The sequence below is a fragment of the Lepidochelys kempii genome, chromosome 4 (assembly GCF_965140265.1).
Source record: "Lepidochelys kempii isolate rLepKem1 chromosome 4, rLepKem1.hap2, whole genome shotgun sequence".
Taxonomy (NCBI): Eukaryota; Metazoa; Chordata; order Testudines; family Cheloniidae; genus Lepidochelys; species Lepidochelys kempii.
Window position 1 is genome coordinate 91172627 of NC_133259.1, and position 23069 is coordinate 91195695.

Genomic DNA, 23069 nt, shown 5'->3' on the forward strand with positions numbered 1-23069 from the left:
CCAACCAGAATTAGTGGTTGTTATTGGTAGGGTTGCCAACTTTCTATTTGGACAAAACGGAACACCTTCGCCCTACCCCGCCCCACTTCTTCTCCGAGGCCCCACCTCCTGCTCACTCCATCCCCTCCCCCCGTTGCTTGCTCTCCCCACCCTCACTCTCTCACTCATTTTCACTGGGCTAGCTCAGGGGGTTGGGATGCAGGAGGGGGTGAGGGCTCCAGCTGGGGGTTCAGGCTCTGGTGTGGGGCTGGGGATGAGGGATTTGGGGTGCAGGAGGGTCTCAGGGCTTGGGCTGAGGGGTTTGGAATGCAGGAGGGGGTTCTGGGCTGGGACAGGGGGTTGGGGCACTGGGGGGTGACAGCTCCGGCTGGGAGTGCGAGCTCTGGGGTGGGGCTAAGGATGAGGGTTTTGGGGTGCTGGAGGGTGCTCCGGTCTGGGACCAAGGGGCTTGGGGGCCAGAAGAGGCATCAGGACTGGGGCAGGGGTTGGGGCCCAGGTGGGGGGAGGTGAGGGGTCTATGCAGGCTCTGGGGTGGGGCTGGGGATGAGAGGTTTGGGGGGCAGGAGGATCCTCTGGGCTCAGACCGAGGGGTTCAGAGGGTAGAAGGGGGATCAGGGCTGGGGCGTGAGGGGTGAGGGCTCTGGCTGGGGGTGTGGGCTCTGGGATGGGGCTGGGGAAGAGAGGTCTGGGGTACAGGAGAGTACTCGGGACTGAGGAGTTCAGAGGGTGGGAGGGGAATCAGGGCTAGGACAGGGGGTTGGGGCATGGGAGGGGATCAGGGGTGCAGGTTCCGGGCAGCGCTTACCTCAAGCAGCTCCCGGAAGCAGTGGCATGTCCCCTCTCTGGCTCCTATGTGGAGGTGCAGCCAGAGATCTCTATGCTCTGCCCCATTCATAGGTGCCACCCCCACAGATCCCATTGGCTGTGGTTCCCAGCCAATGGGAGCTGCAGAGCTGGTGCTTGGGGTGGGGGCAGCATGTGGAGCCCCCTGGTTGCCCCTATGCGTAGGAGCTGGAGGGGGGACATGCCACTGCTTCTGGGAGGCTCACAGAGTCATGGCAGGCAGGGAGCCTGCCTAGCCATGCTGCGCAGCCGACCAGACTTTTAATGGCCCGGTCAGCGGTGCTGACCGGAGTCACCAGGGTCCCTTTTCAACCAGGCGTTGCAGTTGAAAACCGGACACCTGGCAACCCTAGTTATTAGCCACCCCATTCCATCTGAAAGTTGGGGTTGGGGAGATGCCTCCTCTCCCTCCCTATAACTAGACCTATACTAACACTTGGAGTGTATTGCCAAAGTTCAGAATCCTCATTAGTTTCACCATTTCTAAAACAAAGTGTAAACCTCATTTGTCCAACTTGGCTTTCTCACAACCACAACTAAAATCAGTAGAGACCAGTCCTACTGGAGCAATACTACCCTTAAAATTGGTGGCAAATCAGTGTGGATGGATTGGATGGACAGTGGAATTATGACTGTATTGAATCTAATTGATGATAAATTTAAACACTTTGTAGCTCTTCAGCAACAATTTGGCTCGCCCTGGTACATAGCATGGAAATATCTCCAGCTAAAGCATTGACTTATAAATTTATTTGGACTGGATGCACTGGAAGTTACAGAACCTCCAGAACGTTTATTATTTTGGAGGAAACATTCTGGATATACTTGGCCAGCGGTATCCTGTTACAATTTTCTGGCCCCAAAAACTGTGCTAAAGAATGATAATTTGAGAGCTGCTTGGAATAGATATATGACGATATACAACGATTTCTGACCCAATGGAATACAATTGTATCTAATATTTAAAAAGCAACTATAGACATGACACTACAGCTTATTCACCAAAAGACACTTTTTCCCCACATAAGCTAATAGTAATAGACCTCATAAATGTTGACTGCTGTTGGCAGTCCTTTGGTGCTACATTAGCTCATATGTTTTAGGAGTGTCCCTGTATTAAGAATTTCTGGTATGAGGTGGGTCAAAGATCAGTTTGATATTGGATGCTAAAATGGATTTCATTCTCAGATATATTCCTGATACCTGGAGATTACCTGGTAACAAGGCAGCATGGTTCCAATGTGCAGCTTTGGTCCCTAAAAAATTAATCCTTGAAAAATGCAAAGGTTGATCCCCACCAAATATTGATGTCTGTCTCTGTAATATGGATGATACAGCTAATAAATGACTGGCATTCCACAGAAATGGAATGCCCAAAAAATTCAAAGCAATTTGGACTGCCTTTTTAGGGGTCTATGATTAAAGTAAACCCTGAAGATAGATATGACACTTCCCAGCCCCCACTTTTGTCCTAAACCCCTTTAATTCCTTTGTGTATTATGATGAATCTGAAATTTTGGTATAGTGGTTGTATTTGGTAAAATTAATAATTTAAAAAACAAAAACAGTACAGACGAGAGGAGGTGGAACAGGAGAAAAAGCAGTGAAGAAAAAAGAGGGGTGGGTAGAAGAAATGAAAGAATAAAAACTCAAATGAAAAAAGTCTCTTGACTGCCTTTGGGGAAATAGAGAGGAAATTTGGGACTTGGACCATTTTTTATGGATTAGTTTTTTAATTCTTTGGGAGGTGCTCAAATACCTGGTGATAGGTATCATTAGAAAAGCCTAGATAGATGCAAGGAAACTAGAGCATTACATAGTTTACCTAGTATATCATTCAGGTAATTTCTATAGATACAGTGATAAGAAGTGGTATACTAGATACAGGTTTTATGGGAAGTGCTTAGGCCACAGAGAAACTGGAAGGATCATGCAAGGACACCAGTGACAGTGAATGGGGCTGATGCTATCACATGTTCTCCTGAAGTGACAGAATAGTATGGGTGGCCATGCCATTTGGACCCCCTGAAATTTGGGGTTTAGGAAAAACACAGAAGAAGAAATTACAGGAGTTGAGGTACGGGGGGTGGGGGAGGGACAGGAGTTGTTCAGAAAGGAATTTATTAAAGAATGAATAAAGATTTCAGCAAACATAGGGCATTTGTATCTATTTGCACTCTTGCCTAGGTATGGGCAGTGGCACCTGAATTTATGGAAGTGTTCCCTATATCTATTACTCCCATAATGCAAGAAGAGGTACAATCTCAGAGGATACATATTGATTGAGAGACTAAAATAAGATAGAATAGTAGCTGATTTTTCATATAGGTTCCAAATTCTAATCCTGTTGGAGTCAATAGTAAAAATCACTCTTGTCTACAAGTTACCACGATTTGGCCATCAGAGACATCTAGGATGTCAAAATGTTTTAGTTAGTGGTGGGCAACCTGTGGCCCATCGGGGTAATCCGCTGGCCAGCTGCCAGACAGCTTGTTTACATTTGCATGGCTGTTAGCAACTCCCAATGGCCACGGTTCGCCGTTCCCAGCCAATGGGAGCTGCGGGACATGGCGGCCAGCAGGTCCCTGCAGCCCAAGCTGCTTCTCGCAGCTCCCATTGGCCAGGAACAGTGAACCGCAGCCACTGGGAGCTACAAGCAGCTGTGCAAATGTAAACAAACTGTCTGGTGGCCCACCAGTGGATTACCTTGACGGGCCACGTGTGGCCCATGGGCCACAGGTTGCCCTCCACTGGTTTTAGTAAATGACTGCAGAATGGTTACAAAAGGGATGTCTGCTGTAGGGAGGAAAGGGAGCAGAGGAGCTTTTGGTTCGCATCCCTGGCTATTCCTATTTCTTTATTTTATAAATTTCTTTAACTCTGAGCCCATAGATCTCATCCCCAGAGGTCAGAGAAGTATTCAGATAAGCTCTGTTTTTTCCACCTGAAACATTATCCCAATCATAATTCTACCAAGCAATTTTAAACAGGAAAATTGTATTTCCTCCCCATAGATCTTATTGTGTAATAGTAATTCTTGTCCAAAATATTATTTAAATCAGGCAGCTTTATATTATCAAAATATGGTTATTTTCAAGTAACTGATGTTTTGTTGATTTCAGAAGCCACAGTGGAAATATCCGACATTATCAAATTAAGCAAAATCATTCAGAACAGTATTATGTAGCAGAAAAGCACCTCTTTCCATCCATTCCTGAACTCATCCAGTATCACCAGCATAATGCAGCAGGTAACAGCAGCTAACCAAATACGGATTTAATCCTGATGATGATTGGAAGCTCATTGCAGATACGACTTTGAGAGCTCAGGAATAACCCTTCCTGGAATCAAGTTCTGTCTTTTTAAAAAGAGACAGGTTTGCAAAATGTTGAAGAGAAAAGTTCAATTTCTTAGCCATCCCTTGTGCCAGATCAGTAGTTTTGTATGGTGCAAAAACTGGGGTTGAGTCTATATCCATCTGTTGCCTTTTGTCTTTTATTTAGAGTGTAAGTTCCTGGGAGCAGGGATGATCTTTTTGTTCTGCGTTTGAAGAACTCTTAGCACAATGCGGTCCTGATTCATCACTAGAGCTCTAAAGTGCTACAGTAATACAAATAATAAATAATTACTACTACTACTAATAAACAAGCTGAATCCTGTGGGCCTTTGGAAACTGTGTAATATATTTGTCCTCCTACCTATTAACTTATCTGGCAAGCTGCAAAATGCCAGTGTTCTCACCCTATCTATCCAGGGACTGAGTATGCTTTTCCCTCAGTTACTCCTTTTCACCAGGGCTACATCTGAACAAGTCATAAATAATATAGAAAAAAGTAACTTCAGTGAGTAAGAATGAGGAAAACAAAATAGGTTTTGTTTTAGGAAGCTAAGATGGATGCATAGGATAACAGGATAATTGTTCTAAAGAATATTATCACTTTGTCACCCATAGGTCTCATCACTCGCCTCCGACATCCAATTGGATCAATGGGAAGTTGTTTACCAGCAACGGCAGGATTTAGTTATGGTAAAGTTTGAGGTATTGTTTTGGTAGAGTTTTAGACATCTTCCTAGGTTTTTATACCATGCTTATCATCTTGGTATCTGAGGTATGTTAAGAAATTATCCCTGTAATAATTAATATATGAAAACACATGTCCATCAATAGGAATTATCCATTTCTTATTCAGGATCCAAAACTCAGTGAAATACCTGACTGGGCATGTATCATTTAGAAGAATGGTCTCATTCACATTACTAACATTGCTTCTAAATTTTCTCACATTTTGTGAACAAAGACCTAAGACTCCATAGCCTTTTAAGGGCCATTGAAGCCTATTTGAATGTATATCTCAATTAATGTTAACATCAATTGAGATCAAGACTGTTCTTGCCAATCATGCAACTATTAGAAATAAGAGTGGCATTTAACAGTGCATAAAAGAGCAATACAAATAATTTTGGTTTATATATGATAGTAAATGAAGTTCACCTGGCTGGCGAATACACATCTAGAATGAGTCCCTCCAAAAGTGTATGCTGAGAATTAATATATTTAATATATTTCCTAGAACTACTACTTGTGAAAGGCAAAAATCATTGTGGATGTCACAATAGAGCCAGCTAATCAATAATATCACATCGCTGTCTGGAGGTGGATGAGAGTGATGGACAACGCATATTGAAGTGTTCCCATGATGTTCTCAGATGTAGTGGATAATTAAATATCTGTCCTACCTTCAAGCCCCAAACATTCCTGTGTTAGATGATTATCCCATATCTCAAATAATAGGGGTGATGAAAATTTTCATAGCAAATAACAGGCGATGGATAAAATTAACAAACGATTATCTGTTCTGTGTATATACTACAGAGAATGGGGCATTTTTCCTGCACCATAAATAGGGGTTAGGGCAGCTGGCATGTACCATGCTATTATAACATGTTGAGCTCACTTTCACAGAGAAGTGGAAGATAAACCCATCTGAGCTGACTTTCATGAAAGAAGTTGGGCGTGGCCAGTTTGGAATAGTTCATCTGGGTAAATGGAGAGCACTTGTCAAAGTTGCCATTAAGGCGATCAATGAAGGTGCAATGTCTGAAGATGATTTCATTGAGGAAGCCAAAGTCATGATGTAAGTACTATAGCTGTTTCATGCCTGGTGGAAAGGGTTAAACTGAGATGTAATAAGAAACAAATATAGTCAAAGATGTTTTCATAAGGTTTATTTGATGGGTATTATGATTGTGCTTGACACTGTACAATGCACAGAAGACAACATAGACCATGCTCCATGAGTTTACAATTAAAACTGTACTAACTTCATAGTACACACACATTGTACACTGGGTGCAACACTGTATCGTTAGGTCACTTCCATTTTTAATTGAAGGCTGAGTAGGGAAAGTACACTGATAGCTGCTCCTTTCTATCTATTCAACTGCACAAAGCCAGGCATAATCTAGTTTGGGAAGACAAGGAATTGAAAGGTCCAATCTTGATACAGTGCCTATTATATTTAATTTCTCAGTGGACTATCACTAAAAGAATTCATACAGACAGGTGATTTAAGGAAGGATTTGAATTAAGAAATGGTAGTAGATGACATAACAGGTCCTATGTCCATTGCAGTTGAATATCATACACTTAAATATCATATTAACATTTCACAAAATACTTTCTAAAATCATCCTAATAATCAAAACTTCTTTAACTGTTTGTCAGTGGCAAATGTCTAGTTACTGACATGCACCTTGTTAACAGGAAATTATCCCACCCAAAGTTGGTACAGCTTTATGGAGTGTGCATACAGAACAAGCCTCTCTACATAGTGACTGAGTTCATGGAAAATAGCTGCCTGCTCAATTACCTTCGGCAAAGACAGGGGAGGCTTAAGAAAGAAATGCTACTAAGCATGTGCCAGGATGTCTGCGAAGGGATGGAGTATCTAGAAAGAAATAGATTTATTCACCGTGATTTAGTAAGTACAGCAGGTCCTCTGTAATTTGTAGTGACAGTAACAAAATACATGTCATTATACCTTATGGGCACTAATGTATTTTGTAAGTGTGGTTTAACTACTGCAGGATCCGATGGACCAACAGTGTGTTATTTTGATGAAGGTTGTATTCTGACAGGGAAACATTTCTGATGCTCACTCATTTTTATTGTGGTTTGTGGATTTTGTAACACTCTATTTAAGGTATTAACCCTTAAAATGTGCATATGTGTGTGATGTGCTGCATAAATTAATGTATTTGAACTGTTTACTATAAATGTTCTTAAGTTCTGTAGGCAATTGCTGCTGCTGAAAATTTACACACTATTTACTGTATTACAACTCCCTTTAAACAAAAGATATTCATGCATGAAGAGTTAGAGAACACTTAGTGACTGAATGGAGTCAGAGAAAGTAACCATGTTATCTGAAAGTGATGTCCAAATATTGTGTTGTCTTAACACCTCCTTATCATCAACTGATCTTGTGCTATAACAGAAGACATCTTAGTGCAACATCAGAACATCCTGCCAAAACTATTTTGGCTCAGTTTTAGCTTTGCTTTAGTTTGGGCTATGTTTGATGTGAGACATCTAGAGGAACATTTAAGCAGATAAACACTGTATGAATAAGAACGATAAGGAGGCGATGTAATATTTTTAATTGGACCAACTTCTGTTGGTGAAAAGAGACAAGATTTTGAGTATACAGAGCTCTTCTTCAGGTCTTGGAAAGGTACTCTAAGTATCACAGCTAAATACAAGATAGAACAGATTATTTAGCAAAAATGGTTAACATGTATTGTAAGAGACCATTCATAGTGAAGTGGTCCCTTAACACCTTTACAATCATAGGACAAAAATGTGGGATTAGTGAGTTACAGGTTGCTGTAATAAGCCATAAATCCAGTGTCTGTATTAAGACCATGATTTTTAATATCTAGCAAAGTTATGAATTTATGCTCCCAGGCTCATCTTTTGAAGGTGTTGTGCAGGTTTCCTTTAAGGACGTGGACTAAAGAGGTCAGATATGGAGTGATCATTTTGTGAAAAGTGTTCACCCACAGGTGATATGAAGTTTTTGTCTTTGATCATTTTTCTGTGTGAGTTTGTTTGAGAGCATAGTGATTGTCTGGTTTCACCCACATAGTTGTTATTGGGGCATTTAGTGCACTGGATGAGAGATACCACATGTGATAGGCATGTGTGGGACCCATGGATATTGAAAGGCATGTTGTGGGGGGTATTCAACACAAAATTTAGTCTCTCTGATATCCTGGGACCAACATGGCTAAAATAACAAGGCAAACTGTATGAGTAAAGTACTAGTGAGCAGTTGCATTTTTATCAGGATGCTTTAGTTAGATTTCAGATATGTTTTTCTCATTTTCCTGCAGGCTGCAAGGAACTGTTTAGTCAATGCCAAGAATATAGTTAAAATATCTGACTTTGGAATGACAAGGTATGCAGCAATTGTGTATAACAACAGTGTTGAATCTTAACTACATTGGAAATATTTTCAACTAGCAATAATGAGGCCTTGAATTAACCTCCTAGTTTACAAAACTGCCAGTACCAGTTATTTTGCATGTAGATACTGCCAATGGAATTACCTCTCATCTCTTTGATTCCCTTGTACTTTGGTGCACACACTAAGGAGCACATTTTCTAAAAGTTACCTCTGTTTGTGCATACATAGATCCGTGCATGTGCATTCTTCAAGCGTTAATATTTTGCTCACAGGTATTATAATCTTTCAGCTGCTCATGTAGTTTAGTGTTGGAAAAGTTAATGCAATGGTATTCGCACACAAATTTGTGCACACACAAAAGCTGGGTTGAGGGCCCTTTTAAAATTTGGTTTTATCATAAGTGTCAGATACTAAAAGCTTCTAGCTAAGACAATCTTAGCACAGCTCCTGTGGGCTTGTCTACAGGGAATCACCCTTCCAGCTCACCTGGCAGGGCTGTTGCATGCACACCATAAAGGTTCCCATTCAAGTCTAATTTGCAGGGCTGTCTGTGGGGTGAGGGGAGGGCAGGTAATGAGGAGCAAAAGGGGCAATTTGCTCTGGGCCCCATATTTGAGGGGGTCCCAAAACTAGTGACATTGCAACCTGGCCACACCTTTGTTATGATGGAGGGGTGGCCAGTCCAAAGCTAAGCGGAGCTGTGCTGCCCTGTGCCAGGTTGCAATGACCAGAGTGGGGAGCTGGGCCCAGCCCCATGGGACAGAAGCCACTGCTGCAGGGTGAATGTGGGGCAGGCTCGCTTTCCAACCCGACCACCCTGGGGCCTCCTCTCAGTGTTTTTGCATACTTGGTTTAATGATTTGTGAGTATTCTTCTTAAACTCTTTCATCGCCAAGGTCATTTTCTGGAAGGGTGGCAGGCCTGAGTTTCAGATTTTGCTCTGGGCCCCCCCCCAAACCGCATCTGCAATAATATACAGAACTCACATACCTTACAGCTAACTATGAAACTAGGTAGAGGATTTCACTAACAAGTTGTTTATGTCATGGTCTCCTGCCACCCCTTGTTAGGTACAACAAAGTCTATTTAAAAAGAGACAGAATAATTAATTTATTATTGACTTGCTTGCCAAGAGTACAGGGACTACTTCTAGTATTGCATAATCAGGGGGATTGAATTACACCTTTCCTGGTGAATCTCATAGGCTGTATTGGCACTTATTTGGACATGTGTCCATGTGCAATTCAATTCACACATTTAATATAAAGCTTTTTACTCACATGATTTATGTGTATATCATGTATGATATGATTTGGTATACATTATTTTCTAAGGGATTTTCACCATTTTATTTCGAGTCATTGACCAAAAAAGTGCTACTGTAGTTCTAACTAATCTATCTGGGAATTTACATCGTACTTATCTCTGTGGTATCTGTAAGCTTAGTTAGCTGTGGCGGTAAACATGCACAATTCTGCTCACAGAAAAATTAAGCACAGATGGCTAATAGTGAATCTTGTTTGAATTAATCCAGAGTTCTGACACCAGGAAATCACAGATTACGAACCCGATTCTTCATTCATTTACACAAGTATAAATCACATGTAACTCCATTAAAGACAATGGAGTTATTATAATAAAACAATTATAATATTTTATATATTGTAATAACAATTACAATATATAAAGTGTAAGGAGAATCATACTATGTGTCTCACTGGTATGGCAGCTGGTATCAATGAGATCCGGGAAGTGCAATATCTAAAAAAAATTTCCAGAACATCTTTGTGATTATTGGTCGTGCATAATCTGTGTCTTTAATCCACTCTGGAATTCTTGGAAGAAACAGGTATTTCCATATGGACACAATATTTCTGAAAGTGTTTTTTACATAATCATAAATCTAAGGATATGTCACCTAAAACATTTACCCAATACTTTAGATTAAATATATTTGTTAACTGGTTTCTTTAGATATGTTCTAGATGATGAATATATCAGCTCTTCAGGTACCAAATTTCCAGTCAAATGGTCATCTCCTGAAGTTTTTCATTTCAACAAGTACAGCAGCAAGTCTGATGTCTGGTCATTTGGTGAGTGGGTCAGTTTAAACTAATTTGCCACACATCACTTTGCTCATAAAAACTGCAACACATAACTTTTATAGTAAATTATTTGTTACACAGTTACAACTATCATGAGTTTTAATGAGTCCGTTTCATACTATCAATCTTGTCTAAATTGCAAGAGTCTGTCCATTTTGAATAAAGCAGTGCTTCTTGGTTGGGATAGGGAGGCAGGAGGCCATGATCCAAAAATTGAGAGGATGGAATAACCAGCCTTTTCCACGAGTTGGAAACTGAGGACTCCCAATGGAAGGATTCCCAAGAAATTCCATGAGCTGAAATTTGATGTTTCCACTCCTTTATACAGGATCCATGGTTCTACAGTTCCGTTGTTATTGTCTACCAGACCACAATGCTTTATCTTAACCTCTTGTTACTTGAATTTAGCTTATGACTGCAATGTGCATTTTTTACAGTCAGAAGTCTCCACTTATCAAAATCCACATTCATCTCATAAATCCATAGATTCCCAGGCCAGAAGGGGCCATTTTGATCATCTAGTCTGAACTCCTGTGTAACTCAGGCCATAGATCTTTCCCAAAATAATTCGTAGAGCATATTTTTTAGAAAAACATCCAATCTTGATTTAAAAATTGTCAGTGATGAATAATCCACCATAACCCTTGGTAAATGGTTCCAATTATTAATTACTTTCACTTTTTAAAATGTATGCTTTATTTCCCGTTTTTGTCTTGTTTCAATGTCCAGCCATTAGATCATGTTATACCTTTCTCTGCTAGACTGAAGAGCCCGTTATTAAATATTTGTTACCCAGGTAGATCTTACAGACTGTAATCAAGTCTCCTCTTAACCTTCTCTTTGTTAAACTAAATAGATGGAGCTTTTTGAGTCTATCACTATAAGTCCTGCTTTCTAATTCTTTAGTCATTCTTGTGCTGAACCCTCTCCAATTTATCAACATGTCACTGGGACCGTGCCACAGCTGCTATAAATTGGTGCCGCTACATTTAAGGCAATGTAGTTATTCTTATTTACATCATCTGAGGATCGACCTGGTCCTCTCTCTCAATACAGTTCAGATGTACAGTTGTCTCCTGTATTATCCAGGACACAAAATCTCTAGTGTTCATGATTCTTAATATTATGGAATAGTTTTGTGAACATTACATTTTCTGGATTATTCCTAGGAGTTTTAATGTGGGAAGTTTTTACAGAGGGCAAAATGCCTTTTGAAAATAAGTCAAATTCTGAAGTTGTCCATGAGATTTCCGAAGGTTACAGACTTTATCAACCATATCTGGCATCGCTCACTGTGTACAAAATCATGTACAGCTGCTGGCATGAGGTGTGTTTCTCTTATTTTCCTGTTCTGTATATTGATATTCCATCGCCAGGATCCTCATTCTAAATGTGGAGTTAAAGACAATCATTGAAAGCAGGGAAATTAAATACCTACTTTACATTTGTGATAGCCTCAGAATCTTTAATGTGTTTTTCATATATCCCGGCTAAGATTAGAAGCTTCTGTTTCTTTTAACCATTAAAACCAATAAATATAAATAATGACTTGCATCACATCATTCACCAGTCAATCTGATTGCCTGACCCTCTGTCTGAATCCCTCCATGATCTTTCCCTTCTCCATCCCCTTCTCCCTATTCCATAGCATCAAGGCTTTATATAACTATTTCTCTGCTTATATGTTGAACCTGGGGCATGGTTCTCTGTTGTCCAGTGCATTGTACAGTCATTTATGTGAGTACAAAACATGTGCAAAGTGTGCACAGACAACTACCATTCTGATTTAGTAGTGTTTTACATCCACTTTGCACAGTTGTTAATGACTGTACAAGGTACAGGGAAGCAAAGAACCTGGCTCTACTCTCTTATTCCATCCCCTCTATTCTGCTAATGTTTCCTGATTTGAGGCTATGTTTATCTGCTTCTCCCACAATTGTCTGTGCCTTTTTCTAGACTTGCTTCTTTATGTGGAATTCCCTCCTAATATGGCCCACTAAGCCACTAACCTCTCGTAATTTGAATCCCTCTGTAAGACCCACTTCCCCCATGGTGCCCACAGAAGTCTATCATTTTAAATATATAAAATCTTTTGCAGGTGTACTTTTTACTATTCCATCTAAATAGGCATATGCCTAAAGTGAGTAACAGTGTGATCTTATTGCTATAACTCTGTCCTTCCTTCCCACATCTCCTCTCTAATGTGTATCTAACAGCTTATAAAATATCTGCTCTAGGTGTTTGATAGCTACAGTACTTCTAAGTTAAAGCTACTATATCTTAAGGGATTTAGACAGAAAATGCATAGTTTGCTCTCTTCTAGGATGCCTCCTGGGATGCTAGCCACATGCCATCCTTACCTTCCCTATATCAGCCATTGGAGCTTGCTGGCTGACTGTGCTGGGAAACATACACTGCATCCCTTGCAATGGTGTAGCTCTGAGTGTGGGAGCACAGTATTCCAGAGAGCGCTGGTAGACACTGTGATTCCGAGGCACACTGCTTCTCAGAGCCCTATTGGAATGGTGTGGCTATAGACAACCCCCAATGCAGGGCTGAAATGAATATCACCTAAACAGGCATTAGGGCTGGTCTACTCTAGTGCTTAAGTCAAGTAGCTCAGGGGTGTGAAAAATACACCCCCCCGGAGTGACATAAGTTACATTGACCTAAGCACTGTCCACACTGATGCTATGTTGGTGGGAGACATTCTCCCGCCAACATAGCTTCCACCTCTCACGGTGTAGTAGCGCTGATGTAGGACTTGAGTGTAGACTTGCCCTTAGATTTACATTTAAAGGTGTTTATGCTCATGATGCTGTTGTTCAGAAAGCACCCCCATCAGTTAACATACTGACATGATGAAGCCAGGATTTTTCTTAAAATGACAAACATACAACTTTTCTTTCTGCAAACGTACATGTGTAACAGTGTTCTGGGTAGTCTGCTTCTAAAAGTCTATTCTTATGTTAGATCAGCCTGTACTACAGAGGTGCCCTCTGCTTTGTTTTTCAGAAACCTGCAGGTCGCCCTGCTTTTGCTGAGTTACTCCAGACCCTCACAGATATAGCCGAGACTGGATAATCAGACTTTCCATACATATGTATTCTCATTGCAGAGATCGTATGAAGTCCCTCATGTGGTAATTCTCAGTCTTTTACAGTCTTAGCTAGTTACATCAATCAGCAGCACTGTAAATATTGAGGAATCCGTGCGGTTTAGTCTGTTTTCATTTTCAGGGTTCATCACATTTTTAGTGTTTTTGGGGAAATGGATAGTTCAGGGGACTGGTGATAGGCTCTTAACCTTTTTGCCTCAAGGTTGCTAGTTCAAATCAAGACCAGGTTCATGATGATCAAGTCTATGCTGGAGAGGAATAAGCGAGGTTCCTTCTAGTACATGGCACATAGGTCTAAACTGCACAACAGATGCTTCTGCTTTAGTTGGGGATTGGGCCTGCTTCGAGCAGGGGGTTGGACTAGATGACCTCCTGAGGTCCCTTCCAACCCTGATATTCTATGATTCTATGTGGCAGATTTAAATTCTGCAACAATGCCATTGATTAAGAAATCATTTGATAATGGTCTGGCTCATAGATTGGGGAATGGGGACAGGTGGCAGCAAAAGAGACTTAAGCACCCATAATGGACTTCTATATGGGTATTAGAAAGACAAGGTGAGTGAGGTAATATCTTTTATTGGACCAACTTCTGCTGGTGAAAGAGACAAGGTTTTGAGCTACAGAGAGCTCTTCCTCAGGTCACTATATAGGTCGTCAGACACATTTGAAAACAGGACCTTAAGCACTGCAACACAGACTTCTGTCATTTGAGCTAAAAGAGCAACTTAAGACTGTAGAAATAGTAAGCTTTTGTCATCTAGCAGACCAGCCATTAAAGGGAGACACAACCTACTTTGCCTGTGTGCTATACATTCCTCTTAGAGGAGGGGTGGGAAGGCATGCAGGAAGAGGAAGGTACCCTACAGGCTCTTAAATCCCATCTGAATGGAATGCCACTCTATAACAATTTAGGAACTGCATAGCTGGTGAAGGTGCCTGCCTGTGTTCCTTAGGAGCACGAGAAATCAACCACCATCTCCGGCAAGCCTGTGCCTGCTTTCTCCAAGCAGTGTTTCCCATGCTGCCCTTCTGCCTCTTGTTGCCGCATACTTAACTAATGCCCTCCTTCAGTCAGCTATACTGAGCCCCCTCCTGTGGTGTGCCAATAGACAAGCTGAAGAGATGGAAAATGGCACCTTTTTCTATATGTGTGCCATAAGTAGTTTTTTGCAAAATCATGGCAAAAATAAGTTATCCAATTTGTGTAACTAATACCTGTTATAATTGGAACCCTGCTGTGAACAACAATTGCATAGGTAACTTAACTTTTCCTTGTTCGTCGTATATTTGTGGTGACCACTGTTAGTGTGAGAAAAGGTTATTGTTTGTAGCTGTACCATCTGTTAAATTTATAATATGGAAGAGAAATAGCAGAGCACTAAAGAAAAGGAAAACTAAATAACTCACATACTGCATACATAATCATATGTATTATTTATACATAGATGTATGTATATATTTGTATTTTACAGCAACTTGTAGGGAGACAAAATATTTAAAACCTATTGATTGAAGAAGATTCTGCATGACTCCTACAGTTTTACCTTTTTATTCTAAATATAAACAAACTGTCACAATTTTTGGAATTATGCCCAATGATAGAATCCTGGACTAAATTCAGACCTGACGTAAGCCTGGGTAACTCCCACTGATGATAATAGTGTGAGATATTTTTAAGCAACGTAATTACCTGCAGTTATTTGAAGAATGTAAACATCAACGAGGAAGAGGAAATGTTTAATTACTTCGTGTACGCCTGTGGAAAGTTGCCAGCTCTTTTGGCTGCATTGTGAAAGCATCTCAGTTTCAAGAGAAACTAGATTTCCTTGTTCCTTTATATAACCTTTTAAAAGAATTTTAACCAAGTTATACCACTGTTTGCTCTTAGAATTGACTCATAGTACATATTTCATTCCATATCAAAAGTATGTCTGAATACAGATTGGTACAATACACTACAGTCAGGAGAAAAGAGTAGTGTGCCTGTAAGAGCACACTGGGTGCAAGTTTTCCATTTAATTATTGCAACCCTTCTGCCCACTCCAGTGATGTGCTACTCTTTTCAGCAGGTGTTGCTGTATAAACACAACAAATAAATGATATCCATAGTGCAAAGTATACGAATATGTTGCAAATTGCATGAGAAGTTCTCTAAGAGATTGTATTGAAGTGGTTTTGCTACGTGTTTGTTACTGCATGCCAATATGTAGCTAGGAGACATCACTCAACTATGAAAGCAAAGAAGATAAGCAGTGGGAGGGCTGTGAGCTGAAAGCTGAGCCTGTGATTGCTCCACAGTGAATACATACAAATTGCTCAAACGTTTCCAAGCATGTTTCTCTGTTATGCTGAACTATAGTTTGCTTAGTGGTCCTTAGACCCTTTCAGTATTGGAAAGTAATGTAAAAGGTGACTATTGTTGCAGAAAGAGAGAGCCTGAGCCGTGGGGCCTGGTATAAAAGGCCTAGTGTAAGGCCTAAGGCCCAAACAGAGCCAAGCCCTGCTAATACAAAGCACAGTTAGCAAGAGTCAGGCCAACTCAGGCCCTGCCCAGTTACAAAGCAGATGCTTGCTTGCAGGTTCACTATCCAATACATGAACTTGGCAAGAACAGGGCTGGCGTTGCAAAAACACAAGAACTCCTACGCACTAAGTATTCCTGTAAATACATTCCAGAAGGGTAGTGCCAGAACACCCCGATACAGGTTTATGGTGTAAACACACTCACCAAACGCACTCTACAAGGACACACTGACCCCTCTTAAAGAAAAGGTCAGGATGACAGGGTGATGGATAGAGACGTTTTGATTGAACCCACTGGTACAAGGTAAAGGGTGGTAATTAACCATGGTGGAGGGGCAATATGTAACATGTTTGTATCAGTGTATAAAAGAGGGGTCTTTGTCCAGCCGAGGGGGGAAATGGAAAGTCCTGTCATTCTCTGAGCTGAGTCCATTGTCATGGGCATACATGTGTTAGTGTAATGTTAGACATTGATCCAAGGAGCTAGTACTGTGCTTCGTCGGCAATAAACCTGTCTGAGTGCTTTCACTACAGAACTGAGACTGTGGTCTTTTGGGGCAGTTCAATTGAGGTCAGCTAGGTTTGCTATCTGGACAGAGCCAGCACAGCAAACAGGAAGAACACACATATGCAGCTAATAACTGACTACAACTATCTGTCCCTTTATTTATTCTGTTTTACTTTAATTTTGTATTTATGTTTAGCTCATGAAAATGGGTAAAGTGAGTTTTGAAAATGCTAGCAATATAACTTTAAGGATGTATTGGAAAGCCATGTGAAGTTTGGAAATCCCCTTTGGAAATCTTAGACATGGTCTGCGGACCCCCAGGTGTCCGTGGACCACGCGTTGAAAGCTACTGATCTACATCTTCTAAATGACCACAAAGGAAAGAGTCAACAAAGGCCCCACTTATTGTCATTTGCAGCATAACTCGTCACTACATCTGAAGCAATTGAGCTTTGCCCACAGATGGTGTGGAAGGTCAAAACCAGGTGACTGGACTGCAAGGGACTAGAAGCAGTTAAATTGGAGAACAAGTCCAAGCTAACTTTAATATGAGAGGCTCCCATATTCACAACTCAATGAACTTGCAATCATTTTCTGTGTGAGAGCTGATCAGGGCACACCCATCCTGAAACTTTGGAGGGGAGAAAGTAGTTGTTTAGATAAATATAACCAAATTACAGTGTGTGATTTTAGCAACTACTCATCTTCACTTGTCAGCCCCTTCCCCCACCATCTATCATATGCTATTAATATGTCAGTTCCAGCCTCCCTTTGGCAAATACCAACTGACACCAGCTTTCATTGTCCTCTTGTTAAAATTTTCAGATAGGCACCTTCCTGGTTTCTCCCATGTTTCTCCTCTTGCATGGGAAGAGTTCCCTGTAAACATCCACAGAACTTATTGTTTTACTTAAAACTCCCCTTTGCTGTGATGCCTACCAACCTCCCACCCCCAAAAAAACCCAATGGGTAGACAGCTGATATAGCAAGACCATTGCCGATCATGCTGACCAGTATTGTCTTGTGCTACCCAGTTTGCCTGCACCGATCTGTTGTCTCATATCTTCTTAGATTTTAAGATCCTTGGGACAGGGACAGTCTGTGTTCTGAGTTTGTACAGCGCCCACCACAATGGGGTCCTGGTCCATGACAGGATCTCCTAAAAGCTACTGAAATATCATAGAATATCAGGGTTGGAAGGGACTCCAGAAGGTCATCTAGTCCAACCCCCTGCTCGAAGCAGGACCAATTCCCAGTTAAATCATCCCAGCCAGGGCTTTGTCAAGCCTGACCTTAAAAACCTCTAAGGAAGGAGATTCTACCACCTCCCTAGGTAACGCATTCCAGTGTTTCACTACCCTCTTAGTGAAAAAGTTTTTCCTAATATCCAATCTAAACCTCCCCCACTGCAACTTGAGACCATTACTCCTCGTTCTGTCATCTGCTACCATTGAGAACAGTCTAGAGCCATCCTCTTTGGAACCCCCTTTCAGGTAGTTGAAAGCAGCTATCAAATCCCCCCTCATTCTTCTCTTCTGCAGGCTAAACAACCCCAGCTCCCTCAGCCTCTCCTCATAAGTCATGTACACAAATCCCTCTTACCTAGTTTATCACAGTTAAGTGACAGTACAAGTGCTAGAGTTTTTGCTGTCAGTATCTTCCTCTGACCATTAACTTGTGTCTCAGAAACCATCTCAATATACAAAAACTTTAATTTGGAAGCAGCTAAGGTTGCCACACTCATTCTACTTGACAGAAACCCACAAAAACAAGTAAATGCGAAGTAAAACCACCTAACTGTACACACTTTCATCTCATTTCCTCCACACTATCAATTCTGCAACTGCTGCTCACCATGCTCCAAGTACCACACCCTCCAGGCTCCCCCCTCAGCCTGCTCTTCTGTACACACTCCTTTACCAGATTATTTCCTGCCCCCGCAAAAAAAACTAGGAGTTGGAGATGTTTGGTGCAGCAGCTGGTTGTGGAAGGAGAGGGTTGTTTTGTAAAGGGATGTGTGCAGAAGGGCAGTTAAAGGGGGTGATGGAAGAATGGCATTCCTTTGGGGGGCCAGAGTTAAGGATGCAATGTGTGCCTGTGCTGCATAGTAGTTGTAGTAAATGTGTGCTTGTAATTGAAGGGGTAGAAATTATTACTGTCAAGGTAGCATAACTTTTCATGTCCTTGCTTTTGTGTCAGATACATTATGTGTATAGGAACTCTAAGTGCTTCACAACCAACCAATTTTTGTGTGTGTATTATTTGTTTGTTTTAAAAAAATTGAGGGCGGAAGAGAAGCTGAGCAAGAGGTGGACCATCAGGGCCAGGGCATGGGTGGCCTGGCCTAGGGGTTAGCATCAGGCACGGGCTGAAGGGTAAGGGGCCAAGAGCTAATTGCCAGGAATCAGGCCGGGCTGGAATGCTAGAAGGTGAGAATCAAACCTGAAGGGCAGAGATCAAGGGTCAGTTACCATGAATCAGGCCAATTGAGGATATTAGGAGGTCAGGTTAGGGTGACAGAACCAGAGGGCAGGCACCTGGAGACAGTTACTAAGAGTCAGGATACCAGGAGGTCAGGATCTGAGGGCAGGAACCAGTAAACACCAGCCCAGCGGTCCACAGCAGGATGAAGTCCAGTTGAATGCACAACTTAGTGTTTTGGCATAAATAGGACTGTGACCCAATCAGGAGCCTTGGAGCTCCCCCAGTCAGAGACTAGAGGTGAGGCTTGTACCTCAGTTGGGCTTCATGGACCTGGCTCCCAGCTGCTGTCTCTGAGCTGCTGGGCGGAAGATTGGAGTATGGTGACTCTCAGGAACCCCACAAACCTGGGGTTTGAGATCAGCAGGGCCTGATATGGATGGATCTATGAGGAGGGAGAAATACAGCTACTGACAGGGAAGATTTTATCCATCAGCAGTTCCACATGATGCTTAGGTAATTCTACTGTAGGGAAAATTCTAGCTCCTGACGGAGGAGGAGCTATGTGCACATGGCCCAAAACAATCAGGTTTAGGTGCACAGCATATATATATTCAGCTGTAACTAATAATTGCTGAAAGTCACTTGAAATCCCAGTTAAAGAAAAAAACTTCACCAGTTGCCCCAGTTCTGCTCAGGATTCACTTCTCTACCAGGTTTTGTGTAGATAACATTTTTTTTAAAACAAGTCAGTCAACAATGAGAAGTAGAAATGCCACAGACAAATTTCATCCAGAGCCCAATTTTCAAGAGTTCTTATTAAATACTATAAAGAAAAACCAAACAAAAGCTACTCAGAAAATTCAAAGGGCATAAAAACTGTCCCTGGGTGAAATTCCACAGATAGGTTATCTACTTTTAGAGAAAAACATTAATTTATATCCCATTTTAGAATGAAATCCTAACTATGGAGTCATATCCATCACCTCCATAACATACTTGGGTAGAAGTTATGTATAAGTGCCAATCTGCATGTCTATTTATGGGATTTTGAGGGGGGAATGGGTGCATCCATATTTTTGCAGCTATACCCATTGTGTCCTCCTTTGAAAAATATGCCTTTCAAGGCTGGTCTATTGTTGAGGGGTATTTTCAGGTCCCTGAAAATACTAAAAGGATATTGAGTTTCAAAATCATGGAGTATAAATATTTATAGTTATCCAGAACCATTTAGGGGCAGGACTTCTAATTTATGAGAGTCCAGTCTGTGGGAGAGCAGAGCCATTGTTCCAAACAGTGGTGTATGAATAATTCTCTCTGGTTTAATCTCTGGAAACATATCAGTTACAATTAATGTAGGAAATTCATTGATTTGGGTTGTTTCAATGTCAACTCCATTCCAGGAATGGGCATTTTCTGCATGACCACTAATATGTTCTGAAGTCCCAGGACCATTTGAGGTGTTCTTACACTTCTTGCACCACATTCTAAGGCATCCATAGAGCAGTACAATGGCTAGTATGATAAAAAGGACACTGCTGATGAGCCAAATAACCATAGCCAGGTCAATCATCTTGCTGGCTGGAAACACAGCATCTCTGGCCATTGCATGAAAATTGGTACACTGACCTCTAGAAGGCTCTATCCCCTGGCAACGGAACACACAGGATATAGTTTGTAGATGGTGTTTGCCTCTGCAAGGTCAAGAAGTCATGGCTCAAAAGGTATAAGTTCCTCCTGGTGAAAATTCTGTTGCAAAACACCAGACAAGATGCTGTTCCAACTGGGCCAATATATTACCCTGTAAAATTCGTTGGGACAGGTACAATGGTCATGTGACCATATTACCGAAGCTGAAGTACGGGTGACATTCTTAATGTTAATTTTATCATCATAATTCTTTTACATATATATTAGACCTGAAAAGAAGAAACACACATTTGGTATTTTAAAATGTTATACAATACACATTTATTTCTATGCAGATACAGTAAAGTAATTTATCTAATATACATTTTAAATACAGACTTAAATGTATTTCAACACTGGGAACAGAAATACCATAGACTATTTGTAACACTTAGCTGGCTAATGAAAAGTTCTTCCCAGTTATACAAAAGACACAATTTAATGGCCACGTTGGGTTAAGATTTAGTATTACATTGATACCAATCTCATTTTATGCTACCTATTATATAAGAAAACATATGTTTTGTGGAAGAAGCAGCTAGCTAATCCATTTCTGGCTGTCTCCTTTGTGTAAGCAGTTCTATGTCATAGCATCTTTTCACATTAAAAAATACATTTAACACCTTTAAAGGTGACCTATTTTTGCCAGTTATTTATACATTAGTAGTTTCACTTATGAAACAGGAAAAACACAGCTGTGGCATTAATGCAGGAAAGTCCCCAACAGTCACATTCACACTTTAAAGCAAGCGCTACTACAGTGTTTTGTTGTGAGCCACAGTAAGACTGTTTAAGGTTTGTTTTTATTAGGAACTAACAGGTGCTATTGTTATTGCTTTCCTGTTGTCTTAGAAACTCCCCTCTGCCCTAACATAGTCCGTATCAGTAAAAAGCTAAACCCTGGAATGGATTGTGCCAGAAGCTGGGAATGGGCAACAGGGGATGGATCACTTGGTGATTACCTATTCTGTTCATTCCCTCTGGGGCACCTGGCACTGGCCGCTGTTGGAAGACGGGATACTGGGCAAGATGGACCTTTGGTCTGACCCAGTATGGTCATTCTTATGTGCAGTGAGCTGGACTGGAGGCGTTTGCATCACACTTACCTTGGCACACAGGCACCACGTAAAGAGGATATTTATCTCCATACAGCAGAGAGAGAGTGAGTGTCACAGAATAATTCAGAAGAGCAGGTTCCTTTTTCCTGGGTAGAATTCACGTCCCTGAGAGGAAAAAACAAAAAACAAACTAGGTTATTGAACATTTGTGGCTCAGTTCTGCCTTTCAAAAAGATGACATCCCTCACTCTACAGATTGTAAAACCAGCTGCCATATGCAGATGTTGGCACTGTAGCTGACTTCACAAGCTGCAGGGCAATGGACACTTATATGCTAGAGAAAACTGCTGTGTTAGGACCCCCTGTTTAAGTACTCTCTTTTTTCTTTTTAAGTCTTGGTCTAAGTCCATATTTAGAGACCTAAATAAGTGACTTAATTTTCAAAAATATTGAGCGTCCAGCAGCACCCTCTCAGCACCCTCTGTGGATGAAGTGAAAGCAGTGGATGTATTGTTTCTTGACTTTAGCAAAGCTTTTGACATGGTCTCCCACAGTATTCTTGTCAGCAAGTTAAAGAAGTATGGGCTGGATGAATGCACTATAAGGTGGATAGAAAGTTGGCTAGATTGTCGGGCTCAACGGGTAGTGATCAATGGCTCCATGTCTAGTTGACAGCCGGTGTCAAGTGGAGTGCCCCAGGGGTCGGTCCTGGGGCCGGTTTTGTTCAATATCTTCATAAATGATCTGGAGGATGGTGTGGATTGCACTCTCAGCAAATTTGTGGATGATACTAAACTAGGAGGAGTGGTAGATACGCTGGAGGGCAGGGATAGGATACAGAGGAACCTAGACAAATTAGAGGACTGGGCCAAAAGAAATCTGATGAGGTTCAATAAGGATAAGTGCAGGGTCCTGCACTTAGGACGGAAGAACCCAATGCACAGCTACAGACTAGGGACCCAATGGCTAGGCAGCAGTTCTGCGGAAAAGGACCTAGGGGTGACAGTGGATGAGAAGCTGGATATGAGTCAGCAGTGTGCCCTTGTTGCCAAGAAGGCCAATGGCATTTTGGGATGTATAAGTAGGGGCATAGCGAGCAGATCGAGGGACGTGATCGTTCCCCTCTATTCGACATTGGTGAGGCCTCATCTGGAGTACTGTGTCCAGTTTTGGGCCCCACACTACAAGAAGGATGTGGATAAATTGGAGAGAGTCCAGCGAAGGGCAACAAAAATGATTAGGGGTCTGGAACACATGACTTATGAGGAGAGGCTGAGGGAACTGGGATTGTTTAGTCTGCAGAAGAGAAGAATGAGGGGGGATTTGATTGCT

General features: G+C 41.5%; 1 protein-coding gene across 1 annotated transcript in view; it reads left to right on the forward strand.

Annotated features, from left to right (window-relative positions):
• Positions 1–23069, forward strand: part of LOC140910001 (tyrosine-protein kinase TXK-like) — a 55292-nt gene that overhangs the window by 21934 nt on the left and 10289 nt on the right. Inside the window, exons 8-15 of the mRNA XM_073340103.1 lie at positions 3966–4093; positions 4796–4870; positions 5807–5978; positions 6608–6824; positions 8239–8303; positions 10287–10405; positions 11587–11744; positions 13433–13559. Of these exons, the coding sequence (XP_073196204.1) occupies positions 3966–4093; positions 4796–4870; positions 5807–5978; positions 6608–6824; positions 8239–8303; positions 10287–10405; positions 11587–11744; positions 13433–13501 (1003 nt within the window). The 3' untranslated portion in view covers positions 13502–13559. The remainder of the gene's footprint in view (positions 1–3965; positions 4094–4795; positions 4871–5806; positions 5979–6607; positions 6825–8238; positions 8304–10286; positions 10406–11586; positions 11745–13432; positions 13560–23069) is intronic.